The sequence below is a fragment of the Ascaphus truei genome, chromosome 5, assembly GCF_040206685.1.
Source record: "Ascaphus truei isolate aAscTru1 chromosome 5, aAscTru1.hap1, whole genome shotgun sequence".
Classification (NCBI taxonomy): domain Eukaryota; kingdom Metazoa; phylum Chordata; class Amphibia; order Anura; family Ascaphidae; genus Ascaphus; species Ascaphus truei.
Genome location: NC_134487.1, coordinates 179,714,889 through 179,729,152, shown reverse-complemented (window position 1 = coordinate 179,729,152; position 14,264 = coordinate 179,714,889). Strand labels below are relative to the sequence as shown.

Genomic DNA, 14,264 nt, shown 5'->3' with positions numbered 1-14,264 from the left:
AGTGGTTAAAGAGCATCAGATGCTGGCATTAGTGATAACCGGCTATAAATTGCATCATCACCATTTGTGCTTGCAAAATATGCACCCTGTGTGAACCCCCACATCCCCTATATGTTGTTCAGGTCTCTTTGTGCTGGCTAATTCCACCTACAGTACCCCTTCCAGCAGGGAAGGGGTTACAGCTGGGCATGTGAAGGAAGTGGAGTCTTATTGCAGCGCTGTGTGCCTGGGCTCCCTCTCCACACGCACAGTGCTGCGGGAAGAATGACCAGCTCCTGCAGAAAAATGAATCCCTTCAAGGCTGGTAGTGTACCTCCCATGGATGGGCAGCTGCTCCAGGTCCTCCAAAGCTACCTCCTTCAGCAGTGAGGGGGTTAAAGGAAGGCTGCATACTGTAACAGCAGTCCTAAACACATCTACATGTACCTGATGCTGGCAGCAGTCAGACAGAGGAGGGGAGGGAGGGAATAATACTATACAGATCAAAAGCCACATTACATATAAGGAAAGGTATGGGAAGTGTCCTTGGTGCCTTATCCCAGCTGGACTTTCTCTCACCCTGTGGATGCTGGGCAGCTGCTTCTTGCTGCTCCCTCCCCCTCCCCATACATTATGTGTGCTTGCAGCCACTGCCCCAGTGGAAGTAGGAGCAGCTCCCCTATTCTGTCTCTCCTGCACTTGATCAGCTGTCTCCGGGGCCACGCCCCCTGCCGCACAGGCCACGCCTCCTCCCCATGACACTGGCTTTAAATCCCCCTTCGCCCTCTCTAAGTATAAACTCTGGGAAACATGAATCAGACAGCACTTGTAAGTGAAGGGACATCACTTCATTCTGTGCTGTAGCAGGGCCCCGCAGCCCCGCATTGCACAGCAGATCTTCACTGGCAGCACATTGCTGATCAGACCGTGCACAGCTTACATGTGCGGTGTCCACACTTGTAATTACTTATCTGTTTTTTTCCCCTGCTAATTTGAGATTTGTAATTACCTCTCTTTCCGCAACAGTATCTGTCTCAACATATGTTGCTCAGTGTCTGATATTTCTTTCAGACCGCCTTTTTTTTTCATCAAGTGCATTTGATTTTCCTACCTTCTTCTGGACTATTTAAATTCCTTTGGATACACTAACCACAGCTTAACACTGGGATTTGTTAAACCCACATGTGAGGGTAACTCACAATAACAGCTGATCCCACCTCTGTTTTTGCTGGACTATAATTTTTAATAATAATAATAATACTCCTACCCAGTGTTGCACCAGCCTGTTGAATATAGGGACACCGTGACAATGGATCTCATAAGTGCAGATGACATGGATAATTCTACCTTAGACAACTCTTCCATTCATAATGGATCTTATGGGCATCTGTTTGAGCAGCCTGCCTGGCAGATAGCCTTATGGGCTGTAGCGTATTCTATCATAGTTATTGTGTCTATGGTTGGAAATATCATTGTGATGTGGATCATTTTAGCCCACAAAAGAATGAGAACGGTCACAAACTATTTCCTGGTGAATTTAGCTTTTGCAGAAGCTTCGATGTCCGCTTTTAACACCGTGATCAATTTTACCTATGCCATTCACAACGAGTGGTACTATGGACTTATCTACTGCAAGTTCCATAACTTGTTCCCTATCTCTGCGGTGTTTGCTAGTATCTACTCCATGACTGCTATAGCCTTGGACAGGTGAGAACTGTTGCCCCTATTATTAAGCTTTTGCATGAATATTTGTTATTTATATATATCACCGTGCATGCAAAAAATAGGCTATGAGACAATGCATAGCAGGTGTGAGTGCAGACTATAAACTAATGTATTAGGGATTTGCCAAAGGATTGAACATTTATATTGTTTATTTATCTAGTGATAACCAATGCAGCTTTTTCCAGATCTAATATTCCAGTCCCAATGCTGGTGCATCAAGAGCAAATATATGTACAGAGGGTTCCCTGCCCCCAGAGCTTGCAATCTAATTGTCTGGAGGCTGCAATGTTTTCCTAACCTCATGGAAAATTGCCCCAGACCAACACATGCAGAAGGGGCTGTAATCTGTTAGCCTTTGCTGTAGTGCCTGCAACACATTGCACCTTGCAGCAAAGAGGTTAATAGCCTATACTTTCAACACAAGTACAGCTAACATCTTCAGAAATGTAGCTCCTGAGAGCCAGAACCTCACAACCTGTAGTATCAAAATGCTCTATAGGACTCCAGTAATGCAGAATATGTTGGCGCTTTAAAATAATAAACAATGCATCGTTGGCTTGTCTTCAGCACTGAAGAGGTTAAGGTTGTATTGGGGTTTCACTGCTGTAGATCACCCTGCCTCCCTCCCCTACCTCCTCAATAGTTAAAGCAGCAGTCTGTGCGACTGTATGACAGTCTGTATTGTGTGACAGTGAATTTGCTGTGCTCAGGGATGTTGTCTAGGATTTTTTATTATTATTGTTTTTATTATTATTATTATTATTATTATTATTATTATTATTATATCTAGTATTCCTCTTCTATTCTTCCTTGTCTGGTTACATGAAGGTGTTGAATACAATGCAAGCCTGCACTGTGTAGTGCCTTTAACTATCATGTTTTAGTGTGTGTGTGTGTGATTGCAAAAAATAAACACATTGGGCCTTATTCTACAAGATGCGATAGCGCCAATCCGCAGCAAATCCCCATTGAAATCACTGCAGTGATAACAGACTTTTGTTTTCTTCCAAACCCATTCATTCGTTTTTCTTGTCTCTTCGGGTAATACCCAGCATACAGCTCTCCATACTTCTTTGAGTTATGGGAAGTTTCTGAATAATCTTGGCATTTAGGGTCCAATTTTCCGATCTATACGTGAGCAGAGGCAGGATGCACTGTGTGTGTGTGTGTGTGTGTGTGTATAAATATATTGCATAATAACAAACTGTCTTTTGCAACATTCTCTGTCTGAGAAAAAACCTTTCATGAAAACAGCCCTTTTACATCAATGGTTCTCCTGAGGGATGCATGCGTAACCCCAAGACACGGGGCAAAGACAGTTTAATCAGGGAAAGAAACAAAATCTTTAAAGCAGCCTTCACCAATATAATTATTCAAAGCGTAATTTGTTAACGTGACAAGGGCCTGTCATTATCCGGCTCTATTTTATTTTATTTATTTTTTTAAAACGAGGGAATCCAAGTTTTATATAGGAGGCTGTGAAATGATTGGAACCGTTACTGGCACTGCGTGTACAGTATGCAGGCACATGTTTTATTATTAGCAGGAGACCCATAATCTGTTCACTATGTCTGCTTAGTACAGTATGTCTCATACTGGGTTTTTTTTTCTTTCTAATGGGGTCTGTTTAGGGATGGATTATTAATATTTAATTGTAATAAACAGTCAACTATATACGTAGTGTTTTATAAACTGGCTGGGAATTGAAACCCTGCTGCCAAAGGGGCCAGTAACGCATTTCAGAGTACTGTTTCCACCCCAGAGGTGGCTGTATGGAGCCATTTCAAGTAGAACACTAAAACACGTAGGATTAGAAGGTGCTGTATAAATGCAGTCATATTAGAATCTTTATTTATTGTATTATTCATGCTTTGATGATTCACTTGGTAGTGCTTGTCCAATAAGGCACTGTAGAGTTACAGTATGATCACCATTGGAAAATCTACCTTTTGGGGTCTTCGTATCCGAGCTCTGCAAAAGATTTTGCTGCCCTCCAAACATGGCTTTGTATTTTTGCAGTCTTTAAAATTTGAGTGTATCTCAAGTAAGTCGGACGTTAATATGAACTTCTTGTACTGTGCATTCTTTTATTTTTCAGTTATATATTTCACAAGGAAAAATAAACTAAGACACAAAACCCATTTCCAACAAGGTACTGGGAAGCAATGGGAGGGAGATAAGGGGATTTCCTTGTATTCAATAACCCAGTACTGTAGTTCCCAATATTTCTAAACTGAGGAGGTCCACACCTGTTTTTCCTGTGGGCCTACCATTCAGTTCTCAAACAAAGAAGCCCAGGAGATGGGGGTTAAGACCCCCAAAAATCCCATATTAAAGATGCTATGAAGTGGAATATATTGAGTTATTGATGCAAGAAAACTGCCATTCTTTCTCTTTCACTTTTTGTGACCCCCTCTTTCTGACTATTTATCACTCAATGTCATCCCTTTTCTTTGCCACTTTCTGTCACTCTGAGCCGCCTTTGGTACATCGCGTGCCCTCCCCCCCCCCCCCCACCACACCCAGGTTGAAACAATGCCCAAACCCTTACACCATGTCTTCTCCCTACTGTTCAATGTAGACTTATCCATTTTATAAATTAACTGCTTCTTTACCATACCAAATGAACAACAAGTCTACGTGGCATCTGTTCCAGTTATTTAGCTTTATTCATTTATTTCTAATTAATTTAGCTTTATTCATTTATTTCTAATTCTTATTAGTTCTGTTCCTAGGGCTGGTATTTAATGATATGAAGCCATAGTGGTTTGTGAGTTCTCGTTCTCTATGCCTTTTTAAGGTAGGTCTGTTAACAGCTACCGAACATTAATCAGTGTTAACGGACATTCGAGTCAATCGTGGTTAACTCTGATCGAAAACTCGCCATTACCCTCTTTTGCGCTGAAAGAATTAACTGTTGTTGGAAATACATGTTGGATAATTACTAAGCCATTCTGAGGTCCACTCTGTATGAACAGCCTGTTGCAGTTACCATTTTGATTTCCTGAAACCTGCTGCAAAATGTAGTCTGAACTATTGCAGCTTTAGTGTAACCCCCCTTTGGGATTACTACGATCATTTAAGGGGTTACAGGCCTTAGAAGGTTAACTGTGTGGGTTGCTGCTGTGTACCACCCTTCTTCCATCACATTTTGCAGAGTGACTGTAAGCATGGTGACCTGTAATGTCACGAGTTGGTATATATTGAGCTGTAGAACCTTCTAGATTCTGGTTCCCAGGAGGAGGGACAGAGATGGGGAATCTCAATATATATAGAGTAAGTCCAGTTTAAATGTGAAACTACATGTGTAGGGATGTATGCTCACCTTTTGTTATTTTACAGTTAGGGAATGTGTCCCATATTTAAGATATGGTGACATTATGAGGGTGAGGTGTGTCCCACACGATAAAGGGGCTGTGAATGGTGCTCCACATGAGGTCCCATGGAAATGGGCCTGGGAGTATCACTATGGAGATGCTCAGACATCACGTCCACAAAAAACACCTGCATCCAATAGGTAAGGACTAGGAGCGCTCTACACAGGGTCACAGGATATGGATCCTTGAGTGACAGCGTTCCCCTGTAAGCGGGTCTCGGTGGGATGTAGGAAAGCCCCATCTGCTATGCAAGGGATTTCTAATATCCATGATGTAAAAAGGTGACAAGCCATGTGCCTTGTTGGGATGCTGCGATGGCACCAACAAATAAATGTATGATTGATATCCAATGTAAATAAAGAAATACTGTTTGTGAAAGAAAAGTTCCTGGCGCCCTTCATTACCATCACCACTTATTATACCAGTCTTGCCGAATGCCAGCACCCTGAGAAAGGTAAACAAAGACACTGAGCACCACCTGTACTTAAATAATACACCGTGATGTGACATTCCATTTGAGCCGGGGAAGGAGGGGTTACCTCGGGCTGGCTTAGCGAAGCAAATGTTTTTGTGTTTTGCTGCTTTTGTATCGAAGAGAATGGTTTTGTAACCTATAATGTTTATGGACTTTAAATATGGCAATCCTGTAGACTATAAATATGCAGATCTGTGGTTCTCAAAGTATTCATAGCAGTATGTATTTCCACCACGAAAACTGAACTATGACGAAAGACAATCACTTTCAAAACTGAAACGAAATGATTCTATCACAATCAAGGAATAGGATAAAGGAGGAAATATAGTTGCCTTGAATACCAAGGACTACGTTGTTGAAAACATACGTCTCCTATCAGATATTACATGTTACAAAACACTTACTAAAGACCCCACTGAAGTCCCATTTAGAGTGTAACCAGTTATAGAAAAGACCACACTAATTAGCACTAGATACCTTGTTTCCACTCTAACTGCAGCCCACAATAAGGGAACGTAACCACTGTAGCTGCTATTTCAACTTTACACCATATGAGTACAAACCAAGTAATGTGTGGCAGTTCAAATTGTAATGTGCTATCATACACATTTAGATGTCTAAGCCCGAGGTGCGCAAAATGGGGGGCTTGGGATTTTTTTGGGGGGGGCGGTTGCAGTGGCCCTGCTTACTTCCCCGAGGCATTTCAATTAAATACTGGGGGACCGAGCAAGGCCTCTGCAACCTCAACTTACCGGGATTTAGCCGGCTTCTGGAAGTGTCACCAGGGCAACGCCGCATCAAATGACGCCACGGGATCATGTGAGGTAACGCACGTCAAATGACGCCGCGGGGTCACGTGACATGATGTCACATGACCCACGGCGTCATTTGATGCCGGTTCACTGGAAAGGGGGGCCCACAAGCGCTTGGACTGGCAGGCAAGGGGGGCGCAAGGCAGAAACTTTGCGCTCTCCTGATCTAAGCCACCACAGTACAGGGAATAATTACCATGTGGCTTTAGGATCCTATCACATAAGGATTAACTCACTATTTGGGGCAATATATAGTACCCTTAATTACAGGGAAATACCGCAATATATACTTTATCTACACTAAAGTGTATATAGATAAATTGGGCTGTTTTTGGAATCATACACTACCCAGAATTATTATGGTGCAAGTATTTGGATACATTATGACCTAACATAAAAGTCTTTATTTGTGATATTAAGCCTATACTGTTACTTACTTAGGTCTAATGTCACGTAACCTACATTTGTAGCTCAGACCAGATTAGGACTATTTTAATGAGTGTTATATTTTTATGCCCACTTATTTTATTGATATGTTAATAAAAATGAAGTTTTAAATAATTCACGCCACGAGTGCGACCCGCAGTTCTTGCCCTTTGTGTGCCTCCCCTACTACTGAATATACCTGTATGCACCTTGACATTCTCTGTACCCCCATTTATCCAGCTGAGCAGGGGTCCCTTTCTATATACTCTATTCCACCCTGAAATCTGATGTGTTGTTGCTGTATTATAGAGACTGTTTGTACAGTATGATATTGATCACTAAAGAAAGATGCTAGTATTTTAACCGTGAAAAAGGTATCACTTCCTGGCCAGCAGAATATTATATAAAAACAGTATTGCAAAGTTCACATATTGCTGATATGTTCAACCTACGATGGGTCCCCAATACCCCAACCACGAAAGGCACAAATAATTGAAATCTAAAATTCCAATGAAGAATAAAAAAATGCAAGGGTTGCATCAACAAAAGTAGGCTGCAAACTTTACAGATATTGCAATTGTTATCAGTAGCTGTGGGTTAGATTTTTGTTCAGCTATGATAAGTGGCATGAGAGATTGCAGTGTGGCACGAAAATTGACCCTCATTGACAGTTCTTCGTAAATGGAGCTTGTGCATAAGCTTTTTGCCATGTACATTGTTGCACTGCTGTCCCTTTTGGCAGTGAAGGCGTTCATTTTAATGCTTGTCTATAATGCACAAAAAAAATTATCACGATTAGAAAAACAAAACTCAGCAGGGCAGGGTGTGTGCCTAGAAAATAATGTGTGCAGAGCTAAATAAACTGCAGTTTTATGTACCAACAAACAATTGTTATTATTTTTTGCTAATGTATGTATGTCTTTATTTATATAGCGCCAAATGTGTACTCAGCGCTTCACAAAGAATACAGTACATGGAATTATAATAATACAATAAGTGCAGCAAAATCAGACAATAGGAAAGGAAATCCCTGCCCCAAAGAGCTTACAATCTACAAGGTTTGATGGGCAACTTACAGAGACAGCAGGTGAGGGAATAAGTGCTGTAGATGGCAGTGCTTGGTCACAATGGGTGGTAGGAGTGACTGAGTGTGGGACAGTAACCATGAGTGCAGTCTATTGGGATGCTTGATTTGTGGAGCACGTTTTAAGGTTAGTCAGTATTAAAATGAGAGGGTTAACACAATTTACAGGGGAAGAGATGGCAGGGAGGCATGAGTGAGGTCAGGTGTGCATGTCTGGCTTCAGGCTTAGGCTCAGAACCAGCACAGAGCTTGAGATGCAATATGTACTGAAAGTTTAGTGAGTACCCTGCGGAGAAGGGGAAATGCCAGTGTTATACTGAAAACAACTGTATACTAACGTGGTTTTATCTCTCGATCCTCACCATCTGCTGTTTTTACCATGGGAAAACCAACAAGAGCCTGCTTAGAGATTGTTTGTTTATTGGGCAAAGGATGGTTATAAATGTAAATTAAGAAAGTAACAATGGGATATAACATAATTCAGAGCATTACTACACATAAAGAAGGTGCCTGTGACTTATGAATAGGTCGACCCATTGAAGACTATGCGGGCAACACGTGACCCCATTCAAATCTCTGGAGGTAACTGGTGTGTGATCCCATTGTAATATCTGGGGGTTAACTGGTGTGCATTTGTGCAGCCTACAGAGAAGACTGGTCTGTGTAAGAGAGTGATCCTCTTGAAATGTATCTGGGTAACTGGTGTGCAAGAGGATTATCCCATTGTAATCTCTGGGCGTCACTGTTGTGTGTAAGAGGCTAGTCCTATTTAAATATATTAGGGGCAACTGGGGTGCGTAAGATGCTGATCCCATTTAAATCTATGGGGGTAACTAGTGTGTGTAAGAGGGTTATGCCATTGTAATATCTGGGGGTCTGTGTGTATTTGTGAAGTCTATAGAGAAGGCTGGTGTGTAATAGGATGATTCTACTGCAATCTATGGACGTACTGTAACTGGTGTGTGTAAGAGGGTTATCCCATTGTAATATCTCAAGGTAACTGGTGTATATTTGTGCAATCTATAGAGAAGGCTTGTGTGTATAAGAGGGTGCTCCTGCTGAAACCTATGGGGATACGGAATAATGTGAAGATGGCGATCTCATTGGGTTCTATGGAACAATTAATGTGTGTAAGGGGGTAATCGTGGCATTTAAATGGTTGACACCATTGAGTCTTTTAAGGCCACTTATGTATGTAAGAGGGTGACTGTGGCTTTGAAGAGGACAACCTTGAAGTCTATTGGGGCTACTTATGTGTATAAGAAGGTGATCTTGACTTTCACAATAATCCAGTTCAATTAACTGCTGTCCCAGAGAATAATAAAACAGTAGGGAAAGTTATAAGTGTTAAATATTTTCCCTTTACTAAAACTGTAGTATACTTTTGCTAAGTGGTACTACAGAAAGGAACTGTTCTTTGCAGCAAATGTTCCGCTACTAAAGCAAATGTTTAATCTTCCCTGAGTTAAATAGCTTAATTAAAAAGACAAAATGAGCTACTGACTGAGACCGTCCTGTATCACAAGCATTTATTTAGTACAGAATATTAAATAACAGAACGTAAGCTGTTTCTCTGTGAGTCCGGGTGTTTTGTGTATAGACTGAGCTGAGATATTAATAGAGATGGGTGAATTTTTGGGGTGGATTTGGATCTGAAGCGGCTCGGCTGGTTCCATTGATCCACGGATTTCAGCGATCAATGTCAAAAAGGGCGGCTCGCTTCACGTTTTGCGGATTTTGTATTATTATTACCGATACACTCAGCAGATTCCACAACCCGTGGATAGATTTATAGTATCCAACCCGCCCATTCAGTAATCCATTGGCGGATTGTTTCAAATCCGTGGATTGGACTCTACAAATCCGTCCACGGCTGCATCCAATGACGTTTTTGATGAATCCGTGTGAATTGAAATTGGCCAAATCTGTTTGCAGATTTTGAACCGCAAAACGGATTTTGGGGGGTAACATCAGTGAAAACCCGGAAAAACGGATATGGTCGGATTCGCCCATCTCTAGATATCAACACCCAGATCAGAAATCAGTGCGAATTATGGGTTAGCGACCCAAATATTGCATTTTATCAGCAAGACTCTTGAAGAATATGGACTTTTTGTATCATAGACAAAATGTTTGCGCAAAGTCGGCATTTTGTGGCACCTTGCACTGAAATACACATGAGCCAGGCAGCGCCTATGTATTAATCTCAGTTGCACCATTTTCAGGTTGTGTCTGCCGCGAGTTCAGGGAATTAAGTAGCAAGTGGGAAGAGTTTGGGGCGGAGTTACATTTTCATATTGACGCAGGGCTACGTGTTAAGAAATGTGCAGAATACTATATACAGTACGCCAAATTCGTAAACATTAGAAATACGCGTCATAAATATGCCACGTTTCGGACAGGAAAAAATGTCAGCGCACATGAGCCTCTTGATACATGAGCCCAGAGAGACGTAGATGCTAAAAATCAGTGAGGCTCATGGAAAATCAGAGAATTGATACATCTGATATCTTTGTTATAAGTAAACGGACAATACGGACAAAAAAAAACAAAAAAAATGTTGTTTATATTACATTGCCCAGTATGTGTATTATACTAGTTTTCAGCGAAGTAAATTGTGCCAACTTATCTAACAGTTACTGTTGAAGGGGAAGTAAAATATAGCGACAATTAAAATGCTCGGAAAATATGAAAGCAAGCACGAGGGAAGAATTATACAGTGCATGGCAAATATAAATAAAAGGTCATCTATGAAGTTTATTTATGAAGATAAGAATATAAAGAATATAAAGAATACCAATTTATTTTCATTATCCAAATCTGTGACACAGGCATTGCAAATGGCTTGACAAGTTGTTACATTTTAAGTCAAATCCAGTGTGTGTTGATAGCGGGAGATTAGCCCCTTCGCTGTATGTCTCTCTGGCAGTGAATAGGTTAAAGCTTGACTGGCTGTAAAATATGTAATTTTGCTCAAATCTAAAATGTATAAAAAAAAAAAATTAGAAAATAGCTTTATAGCTCCAATATATAGTATAATTACGTTTTTGTTTTTTTTACTATGGCGCTAAATCAGTGTGATAGAATTCCCTCATAATTGAAGTTTATGGAGAAGTCATTTGGATAAATATGTATTATCCTGCAAGGCACTATTGGCATGAGTCAATGTAATCAGTCTGAAAGCCTGGAAATACGCAGAACAAGAAAAGAAGCCCCTTGCACAAGACAATCCCCCTGATTTCCCCAGCCCTTGGCAGGTTTACCTCTGAAGCAGCTGCTTGAATTATACAGCCAAGGCATGAGATTCTCTGCCTCCGTGGAACCGGCACAGCTCTGAAGAAACCAATGTATTCTTGCAATAACAGAACGTAGGTTGAACGTTGGTAACAAGAACAAGCCGCAGGGAGAAAGTGACACTGAGAGAGGGATGGGTCGCGTACCCTATCCATTTCAGGAATATGGGGTTTTAACACCCCCTGGATGAGAGTGGGGCTTTCCTTTTTCCTTCAGGCTAGTTTGACCAGCTCAATCAACTGCCGCTTAGAACTCGATCAAACAGTACGATGACATTAGTCCATTACAGTGAAGTTTACTGATCCTTGCTATTGATCCTGCGATGAAAAGAGTGAAAGTCATCGAATTGTTTGATGGAGTACTACCATTAGTAACATTTGTTTAAAGCGGCAATTCCTCCCAGGACCAAAGTGTACTAATGCGAGTGACCTGTTTGAGAGGTCACATTTGAGTAATGAACACCCTTTTCTCTTTGACCAAAATCTGACACCTAGAAGAATTTTATATAGCCATGCCTGGTCCAGCTATCTTTCTGTCCCGCTGTTACGTAGGTTCTCCTACTGTAGGTACAGATAGTGACAGGCTATCCTGTGGGGTTTGCCCCCCCCTCACGCAGCCTCCCTGAGTGGCAGGAGAGGTGGTGACACTGGGTCTGTGTTGCAGCCTATAATTGTGCAGACCCTGTGCCCTCCCCTTTTGCATGAGGGAGGATGTTCTAAATTATAGGAGTCAGTCAACCTCCGCCCCTCCTGGGGAGAGGAGTGTGTGTCTTGGAGTTCCCTTCAGCCCCTCATGGGTGGAGGAGTGAAGATCTGTGCTTGGCACAAGGTCTCATCACATTATCTGGTGGCCAGCACCATCCTAGGGCCTGAAACCCCTACTCTATTATATGCAACGCTGGTATACCATCCTTCGGTGTTACTATACATAAAGATCCAGTTTATATACTTCTGACTGAGTTGCAGTCTATTAGCCTGAAGTATAGGAGTAAGACTGTCATGGTAGGGACTGCTTGCAGTTATACTGTATCCTGCTGTGACTGGAGGCGCTGTCACCACATGCCAAGAACCTAAGGATCACCGAAAGCCTGTCCTGTTACCCCACAATATCTCGGACACTCAGCTTTCCTGGACCCACACAGGTATGACCGCACCACAGACATCAGTAGCAACAACATGTTTCCAGAGAGGGGGGAAACAGGGCTACAATTGGAGGTGCTGATGAGATGCAGCAACAGGGCAGGCTTTCAGAAACTTTTCAGCCAGCAGCAGTTAAAGAGGCTGGGGCCAGGCCCCTGATGCTACCCCAGGGACACCGGGCACCCATCCACGTTTAGAAAGGGGGGAGCCTCCCCCTCCACCGGGGAGGGGGCTGTCTAGACCCTTACCAAGGATAGACTGAGTTGGGGCGTACCCCAATGGTAAATCCGGGGAGCGTGTACCCTTCATCAAGGATCAAAGACAGAGACAGGACAGCCTTTCAGTGTAGCGAAAGAACTCTGTGCACCTGTGCATGATGTACTGTGCAAGTTGGGGCGCACCCTGAGGGTATGTTTCCAGGGAGCGTGTACTCTTCATTCAATTACCGACCAGATGTTGGGGCGTTCTCCGATAGGAAATCCGGGGAGCGTGTACCCTTCAAGCTGCTACTCCATAAGTAAAATCTGGGGCCAGAACTCTTTCAGCTTAACAAAGGACTATGGATACCTGGACTGTGCTTTTGGGGGCGTACCCTGTGGGAAATTTATCCAGGGAGCATGAACCGTGCATTTCATTTCAACAAGGGACAGTCCCCTTTCAGTTGTAAGCTGGGGGACCTTGTGCACCTTTATTCAGGACTTTTCTACAAGTCGAATGTGAGGAACGGGTCCCTGAGGCATCACCAGGAACCCTATGTACCTTTATTTCATGGTCTATTGCTGTGCACTTAAAACGGAGTACATGGCAAAATGGCGTTCCTGCCGAAATCACGGGACCTCGTGGGTTGCACAAGCCAGTTTCCAGTTTAGCAAAAGTAGTTGCAAGTTTGCAAAAATAGTTTTATCCTGTTAGGCGGCAAAACCTGACACAGCCCATCTCTGTGACTGGCTTAGCTGGAGCCAAATCACTCCTTGGTCTGCCCTACCCCTGCTTTGTATTCCACCTAAGGGAGGAGCCACAGCCCTGCACCAATCCAGGACTATTGTCTCGGCTATGGGAGGAGCTTGCCACACCCTGCTGGACTTAAGTTCTGCGGAGCTGTGGAAGAGTGAAGAGCTTCTGCTAATCCTCTGCCTAATTCTTCCTTGGCTACCTCATCTATCTCTGATCAAAGATCCTTTCAGAGCTAGACCTAACGAATTATTCTCTACCAGGAGGCTATCTGGTGGTCACCGTTTTTAGACCACAGTACCTGAGATGTGTGTCCCAACTGCAGACTTCCTGGGGGAGGTGCCAGTATAACGGCACGGTGCCAGAACTGCGGGCCCCAGTATATGTGGCCTGCCAACCCTGTGCCACCTGCAGCTGTAATTCAACCAATCGAGCGGGCCTCTACGCCATCTGGTGTGGCCCCTGCATTTCATTCTGAACCCCTGCTCCTGTCAGTCTATGATCAGCCCATACTGTAATGGGAAGTGACCCGTGCAACATCTATCTGGCTGGGCCACCTCTGGGCCCGTGCACTCAAGGATCGGTTCCCCAAGGCCCCAACATTCCGGTATCTGAGACAGTTCCTGTGATCCAAATCCAGATGGTTCCCGGACAGAAACCTGTGTTGGAGTGCCGGGAGGGTGAGTCAACTGCCCGGGGGGGTGTTAGGTGCGTCTCCTTTGGTGGTGCCGGAGCAAGCCTGCTTTGTGTAAATTACTGCCAGTGGGTGCCAGTTGCCCCGACATCGCTGCCCGGCAGAGGTGTCCTTGCCATCCACCGCTTCTGATGAAGACACCCACTGCCTGACACCTGTGGAGAAGACTTCTACACTTACCGGTTTCCTGTGATCGAGTCCTGAGCCCGCGATATTCATCCTGAAGGCCGTGGTGCTGCCGGAGGTGCCCCATGCCCAAGGAAGACATTGGTGCTGCCAAAGACCCGACCGCTGAGGATAAGACATGA

General features: G+C 43.3%; 1 protein-coding gene across 3 annotated transcripts in view; it reads left to right on the top strand.

The window, feature by feature from the left end:
* The first annotated feature begins 786 nt into the window (after positions 1–786).
* Positions 787–14,264, top strand: part of LOC142495633 (substance-P receptor-like) — a 177,836-nt gene continuing 164,358 nt past the window's right edge. For all 3 annotated transcript variants that reach the window (XM_075601358.1, XM_075601355.1, XM_075601357.1), the window contains exon 1: positions 787–1,686. In XM_075601358.1, coding sequence (XP_075457473.1) covers positions 1,289–1,686 — 398 coding nt within the window. In that variant the 5' untranslated portion in view covers positions 787–1,288. The remainder of the gene's footprint in view (positions 1,687–14,264) is intronic.